At 41.7% G+C, this 22,974-nt stretch overlaps 1 protein-coding gene across 5 annotated transcripts in view; it reads left to right on the forward strand.

The window, feature by feature from the left end:
• The first annotated feature begins 354 nt into the window (after window positions 1-354).
• L3MBTL2 (L3MBTL histone methyl-lysine binding protein 2) overlaps window positions 355-22,974 on the forward strand; it is a 31,130-nt gene continuing 8,510 nt past the window's right edge. For 3 of the 5 annotated variants that reach the window (XM_061639244.1, XM_061639247.1, XM_061639245.1), the window contains exons 1-12: window positions 356-988; window positions 5,699-5,960; window positions 7,554-7,687; window positions 9,052-9,175; window positions 10,446-10,525; window positions 12,539-12,656; window positions 13,544-13,678; window positions 15,546-15,634; window positions 19,321-19,552; window positions 20,992-21,068; window positions 21,996-22,100; window positions 22,723-22,870. In XM_061639244.1, coding sequence (XP_061495228.1) covers window positions 950-988; window positions 5,699-5,960; window positions 7,554-7,687; window positions 9,052-9,175; window positions 10,446-10,525; window positions 12,539-12,656; window positions 13,544-13,678; window positions 15,546-15,634; window positions 19,321-19,552; window positions 20,992-21,068; window positions 21,996-22,100; window positions 22,723-22,870 — 1,543 coding nt within the window. In that variant the 5' untranslated portion in view covers window positions 356-949. Of the gene's footprint in view, window positions 989-5,698; window positions 5,961-7,553; window positions 7,688-9,051; window positions 9,176-10,445; window positions 10,526-12,538; window positions 12,657-13,543; window positions 13,679-15,545; window positions 15,635-19,320; window positions 19,553-20,991; window positions 21,069-21,995; window positions 22,101-22,722; window positions 22,871-22,974 lie in introns of all 5 variants that reach the window. The other 2 variants (XM_061639246.1, XM_061639243.1) reach the window with 2 other exon arrangements.

Consider the following 22,974-nt stretch of genomic DNA (forward strand, 5'->3'; position numbering starts at 1 on the left):
TATATATGGAGGGGAGGAGTCACTTTGTTGCTCCCATTGTTAAACAACTGAGTCAGAAATCCTAGCAATCTACTTCAAATCACTCAGAGATTTACCAGTAAAATCCCGATCCACCTTCTCCCCAACCCTGTAGTAAAGGTGGCTGCTTGCTTGCACTCCTAGGGAGCATTTTGCAAAGATTATTAAGCAAGCCACATTGAATTCACTGGGATAAGTTGACTTCTGAGCAAAACATACATTGGAGCAGATGCTGCTGCTGGCTGTTCAAGTAGGGATTTTAGCTCCACATTTATAGGGATGTGGGAGGGACTAAAAGGAGACCCGTGCTCTGTATGCTTTCTTGCTACGTGCCAAAGGGCAAGTGATCGGGAATGGAACACGCAGGCGACTCTTGCCCGATTCAGGAAGACTCATTCTAACTTGGGGAATCCGCCTGTAGCCTCGCCTTTCCCTAAAGGCTGTCTGGTGGACTGCTGCTGGCAAGGGGTCGCGTCGAACGTTCTTTACCAAAAATATTTTAGGAGTCTGGGGGTCCCTCAGGAACTCATGCTGGGTTGAGAGACAATAGCAGGTGAAGCGGCGCCTTTTTCCTCGTGAGGCGGAGGACGGCACAGAGGGAAGAAGCGGTGGGGGCAGAATGAAATGGCAGTTTGTCATTCTCCGCAAAGTAAATATACCACTGGGAACATAGAGGACTACAATTCCCAAAACCCCATGCGGCAGAGCGAAGAACGTGCTGGTTTCTTCCCCCCCCCTTTCAGTTCTTCCGGCACCGTGTATGCTCTGTCTCTATTGGGCAACGGCAGGAGCGCGGACAGGCCAATGCGCCTTCGAGATACAGGCAGGACGGTGAAGCTAACTTGACTATTGGCGGCTCGCGTCTTCTGAAGGGAGAAGGGAGCACGCGCTAGACGGGCTCTCGCCGCCAGTGGTCCTGCTGGGCGTTCGTATGGGCAAGAAGAGAGCCATGGAACGGGAAGAAGGCGAGGTAAAGCAGCTGTATGGGGTGTGTGCTTGTTTGGTTAACTACGAGGCGGCAGTGAGCGCTCCCCTTCTTGACTCTGGTAGTATATGCGTTTCACCTAGGGTGAAGAGGTGTGTTGCGTGTCAAAATGGAACATATTTCTTCATAAGCGACGCCTTCCCCCGAAAATGAGTTTGCCCCACAACCCGGCCTCTCTCCATACACCCCCTTGCTGGACCCCTGTGTTTCCTTGAAGGAAAGGCACTTTTCTTTAACCCTAAGCAGTCCCAACTAAAGCTTATTGAAAGTTAACTCATTCACAATCAGTTTTGCTTTGATGGCATAGCTGGAGTTTTGACAGTAAACAACAATTGCAGTATATGCGTATATATTTAGCAGATTGGAAAACTTTTATTAAAGACTTCAGATACAATTACTTTCTGAACCAAAAGATGGCAAAATACACTATATATAATGTATTTTATAAATCGGTACACAGTGAACTTTAAGTTATAATAGAGGTCTTTTTCTTTTTTATATATGGGCATTCTTTATTATCTTTATTGGTTATAATAAATAAGTCAATTGGTCTTCCTTCATAGAAAATGTATTTAGGATGGGAGCCTTAATGTGAAATATACTTTTTTAGAAATCAAATGTGCTGTTCACCCCTCCCAATGCATTTTGCCCCTTCTGTTCTCTTCCCACTATATCTTTTGTCTGGCATCGCCGCTGCATTTCATTTGTATTGCTGCCCTTGGCAGAAGTTAAAAATGTATTGAATTTTATTTGTGCTGAAAGTCTTGGTTTCCCCTCTCTCTTGTTTTTCCCCATTGAGAGTTTCCTCCATGTGGCTGAGGCTCTCTCTGCTGTGTTACCCTGGAAGAACCTGCAGACATGTGAGTTTCTTCTAGTGTAGGAAGGTGCACTTGGGAGAGTGCTGAATCTGCTGAAAGCATATTGGCTAGATAGCTAATTACCTATTGGCTTTGCTCTGTGTGAGAGATCTATATGAAACCTTTGCTGCTTATTGCTTATCAAATGGATTATTAAACCAATAACTGGCTGCCATTAAAACTAAGTGACAGGTTGCATAGTGAATGGTTCAGTAACTTCTGCCTACTGGTATTTAATGTTTGAACATGTCGGACCTCCTCCCTTGCGCTGGCCCCGGCACGGATCTCTACAATTCCACCACTAGGCATCACTACCTGACACACTGTAAAGCAGTGCCGCCCTGAGACTTTGCCTTAGTCTCCCCCTTTCACATATCGCTATTAAGTATCTAGGTTACACTTTCAGGCCACAACCCCCCTGTATCTTTCTGTCTTTAAATACTACAGCCCTGGGTTGCCTTTGGATACCTGCTGCTGATACACTAACCCTTCACCGCATAGATACTGGTTCCAGCTTTGGTTTTTGCTCTGTCCACCCTTCTCCTCTGTATGAACCCAGCCAAGGATCAGACATGTTGTTAAACCAAGTAGATTTATTAAATAACATTGGAAATAAACAAGATTACTTTAAATTCAGTTGTCATGCATGTGGTTACATATAAATGATCTTTGACATATACTTTAGTCCTAAACCTGCCTCACTACCTGTCTAAATACACATCCACCCCACACCCTCTTCAACCCAAAACCAGAACTGAACTCCCTGACCAACTGTCATTCTCCCGTATATACATTCAACCACCCAGATACTCAGCCAATCACAACGCAGCATTCCTCAACATTCCATCACAAGTACTCCCAACTCCCTCTACTTACCGTATTTAACCTACAAAACCGGCACTTACCATAAATATTATACAAACATTACAGGGGCATCACAGAGCACCATTAATATATTTCAGGGGTTGCCAATGTTGTTCCCACAGGTGCACATGCACCTGCAGGGTCCCCTCTTCCCACTGAAATTAGCCATTCTACTGTAGCCAAAAGAATAGGTTTTGGTGTGTACTTGGTTGAGGGCTGTGTGTATGGTGACCTTGACAGTTTATCTGGTTTGGGGCCTGAATATTAGTGACCTCTGATGCAGTTCACCAGCCAGCAATCCTATGCACATTTTATGATTATAGTATATATAGCATCTGGCTACACAATACATGGAAGTAAAGGTGGGATTTGCCACTGTAACAAGGCCTGGAGGATGCTAATTGGTAAGGAGTGCAGAACTGCACTTCTCTGGGGATTCAGGGGAACGCTTTGTGGAAGACACTGGAACTAAAACAGGAAATGGAATTAGCTATTTATGGTGTGATGGTTGTGTTACAGCAGGATGAGCAATAGTTTTGTTAGAAAAGGACTTCGTGAATGCAGTAGTGATTTGATGGCTTATTGGGTAAATAGACTGTCAACATATATTAAAAAAATGTAAATGTACTGCCTTCAAGTCAATTCTGACTTATGGCGACCCTATGAATAGGGTTTTCATGAGGCTGAGAGGCAGTGACTGGCCCAAGGTCACCCAGTGAGCTTCATGGCTGTGTGGGAATTCAAACCCTGGTCTCCCAGGTCGTAGTCCAACACCTTAACCACTACACCACACTGGCTCTCTAAACATATATTAGATGTGGTGTAAATACACTTCCTGATCCCTCACACCAAATAGACAAGATCACACATACATTTCCTCCATACTGATTAATTAGGATAACTACATGCTCCAGTTTAATATTCACAAGCACTAATTTGGATTAATTCTCCATTCTCCCGTAAGCATGCATTGAACTTGGGGTGGTGGGGAATGCCCTGATATTGCAACTATGACAAGCTGATTAAGATCAAGCTAATCTGCCAGAAGTGATCTTTGCCGGAGGTGGCCAGATTTGGCCACCCCAAAATCATATGGGATACTATTGATCTCTGCTGCCTCCATGACATTGTAATCTTCTTGAATTATAAAGCACCCGAAGCTGTCATCCATATATGCAATTCAGGTGATTTCTGGGAAACTTGTAAGAATCAGTGGCTTTGGTCATAAAAGAGAGATTTGTAGAAGTGCTGCTTGAAAAGTTGTTGCTTGTTACTGTTCATGTCAAGTCAGCTCTCTTGCCCTCAAGGGAATCAACTTTTCCCCTGAGAGCCAATAGCTCATTGTACTGGGCACCCACCCACAACTTCTGCCTAGCAGATAACTAGTTGTACATGTGACACTTTCCACAATATAGTCCCCACTCACCTGCTGGCCCTCTACCTTCATAATTGTCTTTGTTTGGGATTGTTTACATGAAAAGTTACATTATGAAAGATCAAAGGGGTGGGATGTTTGACTGCCCTGGTTTCCTCACTGTGCTGCTAAACTCACAAAGGTGCTTAACTCTGCTATCTGCTTCATTGTTTACATTGATGTCTTCTCAGCTGGGGATCTCCTTGTGCTTGTAGAGCTGGGCTCCCTCAGCCACCTGCATAACCATGGTTAGCTATCCCAATGTCTGCTTAATTTGCTTGTTTGTTTCATTGGTTACTTCAGTGCTTTATAGTAAGGCTGAGATGTTCCAGTCGTGCTTTGCTGCCTACAGCATCCTGAAATTGCTTGAATCCACAGGTGGCATCTTGGTGTCTTTTGGGGGGAGGGCTAAACGTTTCAGAGAGGGAGGGAGAGCTAAATACACAGTAGCCTTTTTTAAAAACCATATTTGGATTTACCATCCTGTCTGCTTTGCCCCTAAGTTTCCAATGTGTAGAAGGATTGCACAGGTCAGTGGGCTTAAGTCTTTTCCTGGCAATTGTGGGTTTTTTTGGATATTTGTGGAAAGGTTGATCATAGCAAGCAAACTTCCTGAAAAGTAATGTGTCCACACTTACTGATTATCCCGTGTAATGCACTGCCTGGGAGGGGGACAAGTGTTGGGTACATTCTGTTTTTCATTTGGGTTGTGGTGATAGCTAAATGCTGTCATATTTATATCCTGTTTTATTCTTCTAGCTTGAGTTAATGTACTCTTTTCGGGTGTACATCTGTTTACGTTTTTGTTGCTTTTTGTGCACTTTCCCACCATTACCACCGCCACTGTGTGCCTATTGGAATTCTTATAGTGCCCACTGTGACTTTTTGGTCTACAGTGAACAAGTTTAATCCTTAAAAATATGAGAATTATCATGACTTCAGGATTAAAGATTTTAAAGCACATGATAAATGAGCAGAAGTGCAATTTCTTGTTGTTTATATCATATATATCCCACCTCACCTGTCGTACTTGGCTGGCATCAAATCTTCAACTGCCAAAAAGACAGATACTTCCATTCTCCTGGTATTTCAGTAGATAATATTTATTTGTTCCACTATTTTATTTTGTTAAGAATGTAAGAGCCCTACTAATTCAGACCAAGGGCGTATCTAGACCAATATCTGATAATTTGGTTGTCCTTTTCTGAAACTTTTCCAGCTCTTCTAGTTTACTGTTCAACTTACTGTCCACATGTATTTTAGATTGGTGTTTGATATTTGTTGGTTTGAAATTGTTCTATTGTATTGTTTGTTTGTTAGCTGCGTTGGAAGCTTTGACTGAAAGGAAGCATCAACCAAATAAATAAACAAATTAAAAAAGCTTAAGGGAAGCATTTACTGAGCAAGTGAGGGGGGCAACAGTAGAATTACCAACGCTTCCTTTATTAATGGCCATCTGGAATGATCCTGCCCCTGACATTTGAACCAAATGCCTCTTTCTCACCTGTCATGCTTTACCTGCGGGTGTTTCAAATATACTCCGGTCTGTTTTACTGCTAGTTGGAGTCTTCTGTCTACTGCAACACTTCATCCTTGGAGCAGCAGGAGGAAGAGGAGGAAGAGGATGATGACTTGGATCTCTTTGGGGGCTATGATAGTTTCCGGAATTACAGCAGCAGTGGGGACAGTGGCAGCACTTCATGCCTGGAAGACTCTAGTGAAAATGAAGAAGCAGATCGAGAAGCTGGGGAACTGCCTGCGTCCCCTTCAAAAACCCAAACACCTACCGGCCGATTGCCAGGTGATAACGGATCTGAGCCAGGTACTGGTGTTCAGTTTTGTGGCAAAGGAAGGCTGTAGATGGAAGACAAGGCAGCTGTACTCTTTCTAGAGTGGGGGTGGAAGTTAGTTGGCAAAGTATGCTATGTTTGGAGAATAAGCGAGGGAGTTTGTCTGCCTAGCCATACAATGTTGCATTAAAAAAAAGCTATCTGAGAAACAATAAATGTGGAAGAACTCAATTTTTTTATTTCCCGTCATTCTTACTTCTTCTGAAATCTACAGATGCTTCCCCCCAAAATTAAACAAACTTTTTTTTAAAAAAACTTATTTGTTAAAGATGTTGACACACATTTTTATGAATTCAGCACATTTATGGCATCATGTATGTAGGAGTATTTTATGCACTTATAATTTTAGTATTAAATTGTACTTGAATTTTTATAGGTTCTATAAATGGTATATTTAAAATAACATGCCCTTAAAATGTTTCTTATTAAAACACATCAAACTAATCAATTTAATTCTTGTGCGTTGTTTCTCAACCAAAGCTTCTGCCCAGAAAATTCAAATTTTGTATTCAAAATTAATTGTGTAAATAAAATGCATTTTAAATGTACAATCTTGATAAGTATATAGAGCTGAAAGGGAAGAGCAATGCTCCTCCCCACATCCTCTTTCTGTTTGATGCGTTTTTCAAGGTTCAGATTGACACATGAGTAGAACAGAAAGCAGAATGACCTCGATTATAGGAGGGAAAGGGAAGTGCTCTGGGAAAGTGTGTGTGAGAGAGGGAGAGGGGCATCTGTATGCACACACAAAATACATATATATATATATATATATATATATATATATATATATATACACAGACAAAGTGAGGGACAGGGTAGCAACTCTTTCCAGTCCATTGGGTCACAACTTTTGCGATGGAATAAAATTAATGTATTCCAATTTGAATAATATTAATTTATCAAACCTTGGTTATGCTGCCATCAGGGCCATCCATGTTGTAGCACATTTCATGGACCTCGTACTTGGAGCATCGTCATACAGATATTGTTTTGGGCAGCCTCCACATAGGGTGTGCTTGTGTGATGTTTGGTGTCCATGCTATTAGAGATGAAGGTTCCCTTTTGAGCTTCATGTCCCCAGTTTATGTAAATGTTTTATGCTCACTGTTTTCTTGTCAGGACAATACTGTCAGTATGTGCTTTTTATGTAACTTGATTGAAGGTCCTGGTGGCCTGTGTAATAATTATTTTAACTGGCGATCTCTAACTCCCTCAGCTGTCTTGTTTAGGATGCTAAAGCACACTGTGGGCTCAGCTCTCTCCCTTCTCCTTTTGATCTGCTGATTGAAATGCCAGGGCAAGAGTGCTTAATGTCAGAGGCAAGGAGTGGCCCTTTATTTCCTCTTGTGTTGATGTCTGCCCCACTTCCACGCCACTGGTCTTAGGTTTTCCCCTAGTTAGCTATTTGGTGGGGGGGGGAACAAACAGTTCTTAGCTTGGAGGAAGAGGAGGCAGCTTCTAGTCAACCTAAGTTTAATAATCCCCAACTGTAACCTTGTGCTTTTCTGGTGGAACTGAATTGCTTCCTGCTGCTGAGGCTTATTGTATTTGTACCCCCTCAGCTGTCTGTGAGATGTGTGGGATTGTGGGCACAAAAGATGCCTTCTTCTCCAAGACCAAACGTTTCTGCAGTGTCTCCTGCTCCAGAAGCTACTCTTCAAATTCCAAGAAGGCCAGCATTCTAGCAAGGCTGCAGGTGAGCAATGCCCACTTAATAAGACCACAGTTTGCTAAACTAGGCATGAAAATAATGGTAAGCGTAACTGAATTCCTGCCAGGGACATTTGAAAAGCCATTCTCCCACCAAGCAGGTCCTTCAGATGCTAGTAGGTATTTAGCAAAAGGCCACATGGGATAGCTCATTATTTGAAAGCAGGTTTTGTCAGGGAGAGGAGAGTTAAGGTTGGAAAACTCTTATTCTCCCTTCATGATTATACACACATGTGCATCAGCATACTAAAGATTACATAACACTGAACAGTTGCCCTTTAACCATTGTTTCATATTTGTAAAAAGGTGATTGAAGAGTTGTAAGCAGGTGGAGTTTTCTCTATCCTTTTCAAAGCATGCTTTTGTGAAGTATGATTTTTTTTAAAAAAAATAATCCTTATTGGTGATTGTAACTAAGGAACCTAGGGTTGGTGGTTGTTCTAGATTGACTTATCTCTCTCACACACATATCATCTTGTTTAAGTAACTCTTATTTGGAGTTGTGATTTATATTTACCTTAAAATTGTGAACACAACACCAAAGATCATGGTTTATTTCAAATATAGAATAGAAAGGATGTAATCTTTTGCATGTTTCAGAGGAGAGTACAAGGACTGGCCCACTAGTGAGTGAAGGATGCTATTGATAGTATAGTACAAGGATAAAAGAGTGGATTGAAGGAGAAGAAGAGGGTTTCCTCGACAGAAAATGGAGGAATCGTGTAGGTTTTAGTAAATGAATTAGTTCGTTCTGTACTTGATGTAGCTTATGTCTGTATAACTTTGATTTCTCAGCCTTTCAGGGACAGAGTTCTGTATCTTTTTTCTTCTCAGGCTAACTGTAAAATCATGCCATCCACTCTGAACCCAGGCATATGAAAGGCAAGGAAAGAGCTGTTGTATTTGTTGCCATCTTGTGAAAGTAGCAGAATGTTCTGAACTGTGTTCCTTTTCAGTTTGAATGGCAAAAGGAATCCTCTGGCACCTTTGAAAAAATGGCAAAATATATTGTAGCATGAGCTTTCCTAGGCTAGGAGTGACTTTGTCAGATACATCTGATGAGAGAGGCCCTGGTTTTTCAAATCTCATGCCACATCTCTTCAAATGCAGGTGACAAAGTTACTTTTGTTTAGGAAAGCTATTTGTATGCCTTTGCAGTGCCACAAGACTTTCTTGTATTTGTTAACAAAGCTACTCTTCTAGAAAGATGTCCTGGTTTGATCATTTTAATCTATAAGTCCTTTCATCAAAGACAGCAAAGTGTCTGTGTTCCTTGCTGCCCCCACCCATTGTACGTTTATTGGAAATTGGCGTATTTGTGTTTCATGTTGTCTTGTTGCACTTTCACAGGGAAAACCACCTACAAAAAAAGCCAAAGTCTTGCACAAGGCAGCCTGGTCTGCTAAAATCGGGGCGTTTCTCCATACGCAGGGGACAGGGCAACTGGCAGATGGAACACCAACTGGCCAGGATGGTAAGTGTGGGCAGCTGACAAAGGAAATAAGAGACCACCACTAAATTCAAACTACAAAGTAAATAGGAAGTTTATCAGAACGATGTACAAAAATACTTCTGGTTGATTAAAATATGCCAGCTGAGAGAGAATGAATTAATGTGTAACCAATGTTAACATGGATGCAAGGTGAAGCAATGTGTGCATGCAAGAGCAGAGGGACCAGCATCCCCTTCTTCTTTTTAGCTGTAGCATTTCAGAGTGGATAGCGTTTACTGAAGCAAACTCCTGCTTCTAATACATTAGACTCTCCCCTCTCCACTTTCCTGGGCTCTTAACTGTGTTTCATTATTTTCTTTTTGGGAAAGGTTTGTGAAAAAGAGGGATACAGGTCCCAGTGCCTGGACTTGAAAGTACGTTTAGACCTTTAAACATTTGGGAATATTTGAGCAGGAGGGTCTGCCACTGTGGTTCAATTTGCTTGAGTTATTGTTGCTTTATTCAGCCCCTTTTGTAATGCATATTTTCACTGCTGGTGGCACTTAGTGCTGCTATGTTTTTCTTTGGATTTGCTGAAGGTTATACAATGCCAGAGGCTGAATCATGGTTTGAGCCCAGCTCTGTGACTGAGCTGTTCTAATCTTTCTCGGGTTCAAAAAGGACCTCTGGAGATGCTTGCTTGGGTGGTCTGGAAGAGTTTGCTCCTCTCTTATAATGGGAGAGCACAGATTTCTAGAAGGCTGCTCTCCTAACCACTGTTAATACCTTGTTGCTTAGCATGTTTTATTTCTGAATGCATTGGTCCAGAGGTAAGAGGAAGCATCCTCTCCCTCTTAATTATGCTCAGTGTTACATAGGCAGCAATGCTAACTACCATTTAGGCTAACCAGACTCATTTTGGAATTAGTTGGGATTGAAGGTGGTCAGCAAACTGGTTAGCCTTTTCCATATTTGATGCCTATGTAATGCTTAATCATGGTACAGGTGGGTTGATCATGCTCCTGATCTCCGATTAAGTGATCAGCTCTGTAATATCTGTGGTGAACTTTAAAACCAGTCTCTGCTTTTGGAAGAGACTAAACCCAATTTCTAGACTGTTCTGCTCTCTCTATGAGAGTTTTAGCTACTTTTCCCTTTCTACTGGATAGAGATTTCAGTACAATTTGGAAATTTGCATGGTCTTGCGCAAAGAGGATACTGCTCTCATGCCATACCTTTTCTTGTATCTGTTCTGTTGAATCTGTTTGTCAGCCTTCTGTACTGAGATGGTCTCTTGTGCCCTCTCTCTCAGCTCTCATCGTAGGCTTTGACTGGGGAGCATATCTGCAGGACCATGGATGCAAGGCTGCACCTGTTAGTAGTTTCAAACATGTAAGCATTCCCTTTGCAGCAGCACCTAGGCTCCTGATGTATTACTCTAGCCCAGAGGGATTGGCATCTTAAGTTTTGTGTTTGCTTTTTAAGCAGCGTAGAGATACTTTTCCATGATTACTCTTAAAGATTACTCTTAAAGCTGGGCTCCTGCTGGGAGGAAGGGTGGGATATATATATATATATATATAGAATTTTTTTCAGCCTCATGGCCACATTCTGTTCTGGACAACCTTCTGAGGACTATGTGCCAGTGGTGGCCAGGGCCAGAGCAACTAATGTAAATTTTATTTTTGTACAGTAAGCTAGTTTCTCTACACACACACCCATCCTGTATCCATACAAGCAAGAGACATTAATAGAGTTCAAGGACACATTCCATCCAGGCACAAACACGTGAGGTCAAAGCAGGGCAGGGCCAGTGAGGGGCATGGTCTGGAGAGAGTTCTGAGGGCTGAATAGAAAGGCTAGAGGGCTACATTTGGCCCCTGGACCTGAGATTCCCCATCCCTGGAATATAGTCTGAATGAATTTGACACTGACTAGGTATGGGCATGGTCAGTGCCTAGTAGGGATGGCGTTTGTGCATGGTTCCGATCCTCTTGTGTTCCAATAGTCCATTGTTTAATCCCAATCCGCCATTTTTTGTTCCCTCTTGCTCTCCCACTTGCAGATTCAATCTGCTGTGCAGATTGGGTGATTTGATCCGCAGGTTTTTCTTTTTAAGGGCCAAAATTTCCTAGTTATTAACATAGATAACTTACGTAAATGATGTCAGTATTTGACATGTTGTTTTGGCGGCGGGAAAAACATTATGTAATTTATAGGTAGCTTATGTGAATGATCACAAAATAACTCAATGTAAAATAGGGGGGGAGTTCGAAAGAATAAATTCTTGCTGATTTGGAGCTGTGGCCACAAAATCCGTGCCAATTACAGCTGCAGCCCGCCGGTCCAAAAGGATGGTGAACTATCAAATTCAGCTGGAAGCTGGTGCCAGGTCCAATTTAGCAGATATTCTCCCCCATCTCTAGTGCCTAGCTGGGCAACAATAGAATCCCCATGTAAGCCAGACTAAAGGAAGAGTTATAAACATTACTTTATATATCCATATATAAATGGCACACTATGATTTACAAATAGTAGAATATTTAATAGTATCTCCAAATAGATTCCAGCTAGACTTGGCAACCAACTTAAAAATATGTGAACAATTAATTAAAAACATAAAGACATTATGGCTTTTGCATCATTAAGAAGTGGTGGTGTTTTCATAGAAAACTATTCACATATCATAACAATATTTGCTGTACTAATCTCAAAAAGCTTTCCATTCTTTGGCATATCAAAATGCCTCTTCAGAGCAAAATGGTCCAAGCCAAATTGTATCACCGTCTAGTTAAGTCAATTTTTGCAAAAAGGGGAACATAGGCAGATGCCTTGTACAGAGTCAGTTCTGTTGGTCCATCGAGTTCAGTATTGTCTACACTGACTGGCAGCAGCTCTCCAGGGTTTTCAGGCAGAGAATCTTTCCCAGCCCTACCTGGAGGTGCCATTTATGGAATCTGGGACCTTCTACATGCAAAGCAGATGATCTACCAGTGATTTAAACAAACTGCCTTTTGTCTAAACCCAATGCAAATTGCAGTGATCATAAAATAAGCATAAGCTGTTCTACAATAATGAGAAATCTACACTGTATGATTAACGCTCCACTCATGACTGTGACAATGAACATGAAAATGACCAGCATCTGACTTGTCCCTTTGGCGCAAAATGCTTCCTTTTTCTCCCCCAATTAGATTTTTGTCTGGAATCATGAGAACTACAAAGCTGCTGTGTTTTAGTTAGAGGCCCACAGCTCTATTATATCAATTTTGAAAAACACCACCACCTGCACATAGTTTCACATCTATACACGCACATAAGGAAATACAAATTATTCTGATGATTTGCTATGCCTTCCTGTTTTTTCTGCTTTGATCTCTTCTCCTCCCCACTCCCTTCTTGCAGGTGCCCCTTTATGATCAATGGGAAGATGTGATAAAAGGGATGAAGGTGGAAGTGTTGAATGGTGATGCTGTGCTTCCCAGTTGTGTGTATTGGATTGCCTCTGTTGTTAAGATTGCAGGTGGGTCTCCAAGGGGGATAACAGAAAATATTAATGTATTTATTTTATTGTTGTTTGACTGTGTTTCTGTTTTCACCTGGAGGCTTGAGGTGGGCACAGTTATAAAATGTTATGTACTTTTAAAAACATTTATATGCAGCTATTCAGACAAGGTTCAAATTCGTTGTACAAAACAATTTAATTTGAAAACATATGTTAAACACAATATTGATAAGAAGCAGCAGAACAGACAATTGGCAACTGGAGCCACGGAAGGTATTAGCTTGCCTTTTAAAGGGTCAGCAAGGAGGGCTCTGCACACATCTCTTGTGGGAGGGCATTCCATAGAATTGGGTTGTAATAGAGAAGACTGCTTATGGTAGAGAATAACATAACCTCCACAATAGATCAAATCTATAGCAAGGCTTCATTAGTAGATCTTAGGAGATTGCTAGGGAAGGTGATAAGGGAGGGGTGATGCCCTTGGATGTGTTGCCCAGAAGACAGTAAGGACCAGGTACAGACCAGGTAAGAACACTAGTGGAATAGACTCCCACACCCATTGAGAGGTGAACTGCCATGCTGTGCTGTGTCCCAGCCAAAGCTTCCAGATGGCATTGAGGGTATTCTTTGTAATTGGAACAGGGAAGAACTGTAAAAGACGTGGGGAGCTGAATTAGGATTGCAGACTATATTTCCAGGTGGCAAAGCTCTTTAGGCTGTAGAACAGCTTTCTAAAACGTGGTAGAAGCTGGCTGGAGGCATCTAACGGTCTACACAGTGAGAACAGAGTTTGTCCTGAAGAACTATTGCTATAATGATCAGAAAAGGAGGATTACAGTGTTCAAGACCTAATATAAAATGTTTTTGTGTTTTCTTTTTCTGTCTCTAAAAATAAATCTTGGCAGGCTACAAGGCACTGTTACGTTATGAAGGCTTTGAGAGTGACTCCAGCAATGACTTTTGGGTCAACTTGGGTACTGTGGATGTCCACCCTATTGGCTGGTGTGCTGTTAACAGCAAAATCCTGGTGCCTCCCCAGAGTAAGCATCTTGAGTCTTGCCTCGCTCTGGGGCTTCATTTAACTCGCTGTTGCATCATCTATCTTCTCAAGCTGGATCTAGTGAATATTAATAGTAAATTCTGCACTTTGGAATAAATTAGGCAAATTTAGCTTAAAGGTCTTATATTTGCATGTACACTTGAACACCAGAGAGTTCCTACAATGTGTCAACTTTTGCTCAGAGGACTGGTAAAGCAGAAATGGGTATCCAGGTGTGTAGAATTATACAATCATAGAGTTTGTTGCGGGCGTGAGGTGGCCTCTTGTAGGCCATCTAGTCCAGACCCCTGTTCAATGCTCGAAATCCAGATCTAGAGCATCCCCAGCGGATAGACTGTCCCACTTCTGCTTGAAGACCTCCAGTGAGGGTACACACGTGCGTGTGCACACACAAACACACACACGCTTGGTTCTACTGGTGAATTACTTCTATCATTAAGAAGGCTTCTTCTAGCATTCAACCAAAATATAACCTCCTGTAATACAACTACCATCATTCCTGGCCATTGCCCATACTTGCCCATTTCCTTCAATTTAATGTAAGAAGAGCCTGCTGAATCAGGCCAGTGGCCCATCTAGTTCAGCATTCCATTCTCACATTGTCCAACCAGATGCCCATGAAAAGCCTGAAAGCAGGACCTGAATTTTTCCTCATAGGACTTGTTTTTCATTCTAATGACTGTCTTTGTTGGCCTACTCTGAAGCCATTTGATGTATAGATTGAAATAGTATTGGCCCAAAGCTTCTGGAAAACCCAACTGGTCCTCTCTTGTATCCAAGCCTTTAGCAAAAGCCTAACTATTGACTCTTTCTCCATAGCTGCTCATTTTAGCTCACTTTCATTTTCACAATACTGTTAAAAGCACTGTGCACTCAGAGCTCAGTTACATGATGATCCTGTTATCAGGGAAATGATCTTATACCAAAGTTGCTCAAGTTAATTTCTTACTACTTTGGCTCCTCTTCTCCCTTTTCTCAAAAGCCAGGTGCGTAAACAGAATTTCCAGGGGCTGGGCATTTTTTTAAATGCAAAAAAAAATATGCAAAAGAAGCCAAGATTTGTGTAAGTTACTGCACTTTGGAGAATTTGGCTACATGTTGTGCAGAACTTGCCCTGGTCACAGTATAAAGAAATGGATTGCATTTCAAAGTAGCACACAGTAACCTATCCAAAAATTCAATTAAAACTCTAGAGCTAGGTCATGATTGGAAAGTCTGTAGTACACTTGTTCAGGGCAGCAGTATGTTGAGGCTAGAACAGTAGAGTTGGAAGGGGTTCTGTTAGGCCATTGAGTCAACGCCCTGCTCAATGCAGGGGTCATACAGATGCTACTGAGGCTTGTGTTAAAAGACAGCTGTGTTTCCAAACAAACATGTTGCTGAAGGTGATCCTTTTTTTAAAATGTTTTTAACATTGTTTTGTTTTAATGTATTTTAAGGTCTTTTTATGATGTTTTAAAGTGCTTTTAGTGTTTCTGTTTGCCGCCCTGGGCTCCGGCTGAAAGGAAGGGCGGGGTATAAATAAAATAATAAATAAATAAAATTGAAGGGAGGCTTTAAGTTTAACCAGAGAAGCAGAGAAGTGAGGAAATTCCTGTGTTTAATTCTTCTGCAGGTATGAAAGGCACACTACAGTTCATTTTTTAATTATATGAAGATTTTTATCCCAGCCTCCTATCCCAGTCTTACTGAGAGCAATTTGTAGTAATTAAAATGGCAATTTCATAATAAAACAACATAATACGAGACATCCGTACAAAATGCAATCAAGACAGTTGTAATGGATAACAATAACATTCTCAGATGAAAAATGGTATTTAAATGAGTGCTCTTAACTTTTTATGCAGCTATCCATTCCAAGTACACCAACTGGAGAGGGTACCTCATGAAGAAGCTTGTGGGAGCCAGGACCATCCCAGTGAATTTCCATATAAAGGTGAGGGGGAAATCTGTCTGTCTATCTGCATGTAGAGGGCAGAAATTGAGGCTTGTCCATCCTTCCAGTAGTCCAGCCTAGTGCCCTCCTAATGTTTAGATTTACAACTCCCATCATCCCTGGCCATTACCCATGCTGACTGGGGCTGATGTGAATTGTAACGCAGACAACTGGAGGATACCAGGTTGAGGAAGACTGCCGTAACCCACGCAGATTTAATATGGGTTGAAAGCAGTACTTGATTTCTAAAACAAATTGCTGGAGCTCATGTCTGCCTGGAGGCCCTGGTGGGGACAGATTATAGCTTCTTGGTGCTGAGAGGTAGACAGTGCAGTGCATTTAAACATGTGCAATGTATTTCAAAGCTGAGCCGTGTCTGGGAATAAACATGGCATGGTGTAAAGTTGGTAGAATTGTCTTTAAAGTATTTGTGGGCTGCCCAATGCATTGCTAGGTAGTTGAAACAGGAAATAGTAGTTGTACTCGCCCATGTTCATGACATAATTTTCTTCTGCCTAAAAGATTTTTAATAAAGAGCCCAGCCGTTTGGTCTGTCGTCTTCACTGGCCTACCTAAAAACTCCATTCTTCAGTTTGGAAGTATAAAACCCACTATATTCGCTTTTGGAGGGGGGAGAGAGGCTCCCCCTGCTGGCATGTTTTAGAAAGCATCCTTGGCCGGAAGGGATTTTTCTTCATAATCTGTGCATCTGAATTGTGAGATGGCGGATTAAGGAAGAGCTTTTTTTCGCACTGAAATGGGCACTATTCAGTGGTGTAGACTTGAGATCACTGGGCAGTGTTGCTTAGTCTCTCCAGAATGTTCATTTTGGGAGGCTGATTAGTAGCTTCAGGGGGAAAACACTGGCTCCATTATGCCTTCCTTCCTTCCTCCACCCCCTCCCCTTTCTCTTTCTTTTATGAGGCTGACATGGGATATTATGCTGTTGGGGACAAGGAGACTTTCTCTTGGGGAAAACTCAGTGAGTTGCTGGGTCTGGATTATATCAAGGCTACAGTTCTGTGCACGGTTCCTTCAGAATAAATCCCACTGCAGTCTGTAAGATCTACTTCCGAATAAACATGGGTAGGATCAAGCTGGAAGTTATTGTTTAAAGGATGCTTCATATTTTTTTTGCTAGTACTTTTTTTTACTGTTCAAAGTGCTTGTCATATTAGTAATTCTTACAGTGGATGATACCCCATGTTAGTCATGCTCAGAATAAGACCCACTGAAAGCAATGGACTTTAATAACGTAGGTCTATTGATTTCAGTAAATCTACTCTGAGTATGACTTAGTTGGATAACACCCAATAACTTTGCAAAGTAGGTCGATGTTATCCACACATTGCAGATGCCAGAATCAAGATTTGCACCAGAATCAAGATTTGCACCAGAATCCTGGTTTGCAGCTTGGTCTCCTGGCTACGGCACTACAGTAACTACATCTGCTTTTGCCAGAGATGTGGGACATGAGCCATTCGCATAGAATATGAATCAAACAAATCTAATATTGGTTATGGAATTTTGACTGGAACTCTTCCCTAACCACCCAAACAGGCAGTGTGGTACAGTGGGTAGAGCAGGGGTTCCCCAGCTGTGTCCCACAAGCTTCATTCAGGTGGTCTGTGGTGTGTCTGGATTTGTCGCTGAAGACGGTAAGATGGCACTTCCATCGCATTAAATATTCATACTGATTTTTAATTGTAGGTATTGCTGCTTTTAGTTTTTATGTTGTATTTGTTGTATTTTATTCTGTGGAATTCAAATTGTAATATTATAAAATACAATATAAGAAATCAAGAGAATCAGTAAAAATACAATTAAAAATCATATAACATCTCGCACAGTGCATTGCAATTACTACAACAGGAAGAAAAATTAAGTGGTCCGCCAACACCCTCAGTAACTTTCAAGTGGTGCATGGGGGAAAATGTTTGGGAATCACTGGGTTAGAGTGCTGTACTGGAATCAGGATACCTGAATTCAAATCCCCACACAGCCATGAAGCTCACTGGATGATCTTGGATGAGTCTGTTCCTCTCTCTCACTCACTCTCTTACCCCCAGCCTACCTCACGGAGCTGTTGTAGAGATAAAGGGAGGGAAACCCTTTTATACAGCATAGAGCTTCTTGAGGGAAATGCAGGAAATGTTAATAAATCAGATTAGAATGTTGTTTAATATATCTAAATGCTGTGGCCTAGGCAAAAGGGACAATGGCAGTGTTCCCACTTCATGGTAAATCATAGTTAATGGTTTACCATGAATGCAGAGATGACCCCTGCTTCTTGAGCAAGAGCAGCAAACCATTGTCCCTGGCTCAGTGTTGCATCAGAATTGGGGGTTGCTTTGCTCAAACAAACCAGTCTGGAGGCCAAGGTTTGTACAGCTCTGTTGCTAAGCCAAGCGCCACAGTTCCTTGTTTCCATCCAAGCTAGAGGAGGAGCAAAGTGGGAGCCACCCATTTTCATGGTAAACGATTAATTAGGGTTTATAATGATGTACAGAGTGGGCCATTGAAAATGTTTGAAAAATTGAATCTGAATAAATGGCATAATATTTTTTGACATGTAGGACATCAGAAATTGGGGGTTTACTGGATTCATGTGGCAGCCCATGTTCAAGAAAAACTACAAGGCCCTTCTCTAGAGGTGAAAGCATAAAACAAGTGCATATAGTGTCAAGGACTTGTCCCCCTGGGGTCACTTGTCCTTAGTTCCCCAAGGGGGGTCCTTGCTTCCGAGAACAGTCCCACTTTCCTGGGTCTCTGCTTCTCAGGAAAAACTCTCTTTCAGGAGTAATTATTCCCAGTAGTGCCGCCACCACCCTTCCTCCTGGTTCCTTTCTCTGAGTGAAGGGACCTCAGAGACCAATGTGAATTTCAAGCGATTAACCCTAATTAATAAAATGTAATAGGTAATGTCCAGTGACCAAGGACTAGATTTAGAATCCTTAGTTCCAATCCAATACGCACCATTTATACAAAGATAATTTATTTAAGAGTGAATGAGTTGGTATTTACAATAGAGAGCAGCAGTTTGTTTCCTTCAAGCTAAATGCCCTCAGACGGGTTACATCAGGTCCATTGGCATGACAAAAGGGAGCGTTCGATACAGACAAAGGAATACAACAAAAGTTTTATCTAAGCTAAGATCCTATACTTACATAGATTAGCCTGGTTCCCAAAAAGGCTTTCTCTGTCATATTTCAGCGAGTCCCGGTAGATGGAAAATAGGGAACTGAACTTGGAAGATTACCCATCCTTTTTTATGGGGTTTATCCAACGACAAGGAGGGGGTAAAGCAAGTAGTCATATCCCACCCCTGCAGGGGATCTACTCCTTTGAAGTCTTTGAAGATAAGGGAGCTAGACAGCATTACCCAGGGGTCCTGATCTGCAACACCCCCTCTTCCTGACTTTTAATCCCAGGAAGCTGATAAGGGATAACAGCTAAGGATCAGTTGCATCCCTTTGTGAAGTCCCAAATTGTCTGTCTGACACAGAGCTGCGGATCTTCCCCAGTAGGGAGTCCTATGGATGCACAGGCTCCCAGAATTCTCTCTGGCTGGCCCATTTCAGCTTGACTAAAGTTAGCTATTCTTGACATATAGTAGTTTCTGTCTCTGTGGAAGATGGTTGTGTGACATAGAAGGCAGCACAGTGTCTCTCTTCTTGTTTACTCAGATGACTGACAACATGAAGTATCCTTTCCGCCAAGGCATGAGATTGGAAGTGGTGGACAAGACTCAGATTTATCGGACACGTGTGGCTATAGTCGACACTGTGATTGGTGGCCGTCTGAGGCTTCTTTATGAGGATGGGGACAGCATTGATGATTTCTGGTGTCACATGTGGAGTCCCCTAATCCACCCTGTGGGCTGGTCTAGAAGGGTTGGACATAGCATAAAGAAAACAGGTGAGGATTCACGTAGGATAAAAATTACTCTACCAGCATTTCAGGATGCTCATAGTCAGTGGCCAGTGCCACAATATTATATATACTAATTGTATTCTAGTGTAGGCAGCAGCCTCGTTGATAGTGCTGAAGCTGTGCTTGGACATTGGTTGGACTTACGTTTAAATGCTCTTCAGCCTTTCTAAAGGGTAGGAAAGAATGAATGAACAAATGTGTTAAATTTAGCCATCACATGTGTCCTGATACTGCTTTTTACTGACCCAATGTGATTGATGCTTTTTAACTGCTCTTGAGTGACTTTGGTCTTGTTCATTTAGTCAGTTCAGGTTTTTTGACTGGTACCAGACTTAAGCAACTACCACCCCCCTACCTTTGGAGAAGGGAAGGGGTTCCTAAGGTCCACAGCAGGCATTTTAGCATGTGTTTTTAAATTGCTTTTGAAAAATGTGTTTTTAAATTTGTACATTTGTTTTTAATGTTTTTAATTGTTGTAAACCGCCCAGAGAGCTTCAGCTATGGGGCGGTATACAAATGCAAAAAATAAATAAATAAATAAATCAAAATTATGTAGACATGTGTACACCTTTATGATTTAACTCGGATGCCTTTTCAGCCTACCTTTAGCTCCCTCTATAACAGGGATGGGGAACCTGTGACCGTCCAAATGTTGCTGAACTACAGCTCCCTTCATAACTGACCAGTGGTCATGCTGGCTGGGGCTGATGAGGGCTGGAGTCCAAGAACATCTGGAGGGGCACAGGTTAGCAAATATTATGAGTAGTGTGTATTTGACTAAGGCTTTTGGATTGGCCAGATTTTTGTATGTTGGCTGTTTTAAGAAGGAAAAAATCTCCAGAAAGTATATCTACTAGCCTTAACATTTCTCCTGGATTAGCAGGAAAATTTTCAAGGCAAGTCAGCTAATTGACTCTTGACCTGACCTCTCTCTGAGATAGCTGTTTCTGCTGGTGCTGCAGGAAGTTTCTGGTGGTGGTGCAGGGAGCAAGCAGCAAGATGGAGATGGCAGCACCTACTCTCACCAGCCAGAAGTGTATAACTCTGTATCCTTGGGATGGGTGTGCATGTTAAAGGGTATCTTCACCAACTTCTGTTCACTTTTCTGAACTCCCTGGGTGACATGAATGCTTGAGTTTTGGATCTAATTTGCTTAAACCCCTACCCCCATATGAAACTTCTTGTACACAATCATTTCTTCTGATCTTGATGTAAATATAAAAGATCTGTTCCAGTCATTTATACATGTCTAAACCTACTGCAACTTTTTTTTGAAGTTAGAATAAGGACTTAAGCTGACACTCAGTTGCTAGTATCTAATATTAAATGTCATTTTCCTTGTTAAAGATGACCCCTGGCTAGCAAATTCTAAGTCCCTCACTTCTCTCTCTTCCCATCAATATATTTTTATGACTTGCTGGAAGAAAAGTCAAATGATATGGCAAACCACCCTACCTTCCGGAAGATCTACTGCGATGCTGTTCCTTATCTCTTCAAGAAGGTAGGGAAAGTTTAGGGTCTCTCTTTCGTTCTGCCCCCTAGTGGGACAGGGTTTGTTGGGAGGATGGGGGAAATCTGCAGCATTTTGGGTAGTGTCATTTATGGAGCTGTTGAAATCTCTCTAGCAGTTGGTAGTTTCCAAGAGCTCAGCATAAGAACTAGTCAACAAGCCTCTATGGTGACTCAGTTCCAGGGAGTTGTGATTCCACAAAGACAGACATCAATACTATTGGTGTTTCAGTGCCTTATGAAGTCATACTGGCTTTGCTGATCATTGGCTTTAGAAGTGGCATTATGTTAATTTGCCCTGGATCGCTGCTGTATTTTAGTTTTCAAAGATTTTTAACTCTGTTTTATTTTGTTTAATGAATTGTTATATATTTCATGTTGTGCACCACTTTGAGATGCTATTTGAAAGGCAATATACAAATACCTAAATAAACGAATGAGAAAATTGAGCTGATTTGGGGATGGGGTGGAGGATCTGGTTGAGCTGAAGGCAGACAGTGATGGCTTGCTGAAAATCTATGGGGAAGACTTTCTGTGGTTGAAAAGAGTCCTTTCCCTATTGTTGAGTTAGACCTTAGAGGAAACTTAAATTTTGAATGATGTCATACTGCTATAGAGCATGCACTTAATATTTTCAGTTTACATGATTAAGCCCTTTATCATGTTTATCCTATTCGGCCTTGCAACCATGCTGTGAGGTAGACCGCTACTGTTCTCAGTTCATTACCAGATACATGAGAACAAGAGAGTGAAGCTTACCCATAACCATTTGGTAAATCCATGGCTGAAAAGAAATTCGAACTCTGGGACTCCTAGGCACCAAGTACCAGAGTCAGTCTGTCCAGTTATCTAAACACCTTCCTGCAGATATTCACTTCTTTGTCACCAACCTCTCTCTTTTGTCCATAATCTGTTCTAGGTGCGTGCTGTCTACCCAGAGGGTGGTTGGTTTGAAGAGGACATGAAGCTGGAAGCCATTGACCCTTTGAACATGGGCAACATTTGTGTGGCTACTGTTCGTAAGGTATGCTGGTCTGAGAAGAGGAAGCAACCACTACAGCCAAGCACAGCACTACAAAGGCTTTCTCCTCTTGTCTGTGCACACCTTGGCATCCTTGGCCTTTCAGAGAATTGAGAGTTTGAAGGAAGGGAGTATATAGTTCTGGTTTATACTTTGGAGAGCACCAGATTCCATCAAGAGAGATATCGGATCTTTTTGGGTACACAGTAGGCAGTGGAGTTCCATCCCCTAAAGAACCATGCCAGCTTCAGGGGCTACAGTCTTTTTATGAGTCTGAAAATATTCTTGTTTAGAAAGGCATTCAGGAGTCTGCTTTTTTAAATCTAATTATATTTCTACAAGGTTCATGGGATGTATAAACTGTATGTCTGAAGATTTTATTAGCTACGTTGGCTTTTCTTTTGAAGGAAAAGCAAGGTATAAATGTTAGAAAGATAAATGAGACAGAGGAGTAGCAGGAAAGTACATTATGTTTAAGCGCTTAAAGTCGTATGAGTGCTCCTGGTTACTTCACTTTTCTCTGGTAAGTTTGGAAACTGCTACCTTAAAATACTTTGAAGAAGCCTTCATGATGAAAGGCTTGGATGTAAACTGCTTTCCCTTCTCATCTGTGGCCTATTTTCAGGTCCTTTTAGATGGCTATCTCATGATTGGCATTGATGGGACAGCCTCTGACGATGGTTCTGATTGGTTCTGCTACCATGCTTCTTTGCACTCAATTTTCCCTGCCAGTTTCTGCAAGAAGAACAACATTGAGCTGACAATTCCAAAAGGTGAGATTCCCCCAACAGCTTGCTTTCTCTTTGCATGCTTTTGTGACGACATCTTTATTTGCATTTAGCCATAGGCCATCGCACATACAAAATAGACAATTAAC

The sequence above is a fragment of the Rhineura floridana genome, chromosome 8 (genome assembly GCF_030035675.1).
Source record: "Rhineura floridana isolate rRhiFlo1 chromosome 8, rRhiFlo1.hap2, whole genome shotgun sequence".
NCBI lineage: Eukaryota > Metazoa > Chordata > Lepidosauria > Squamata > Rhineuridae > Rhineura > Rhineura floridana.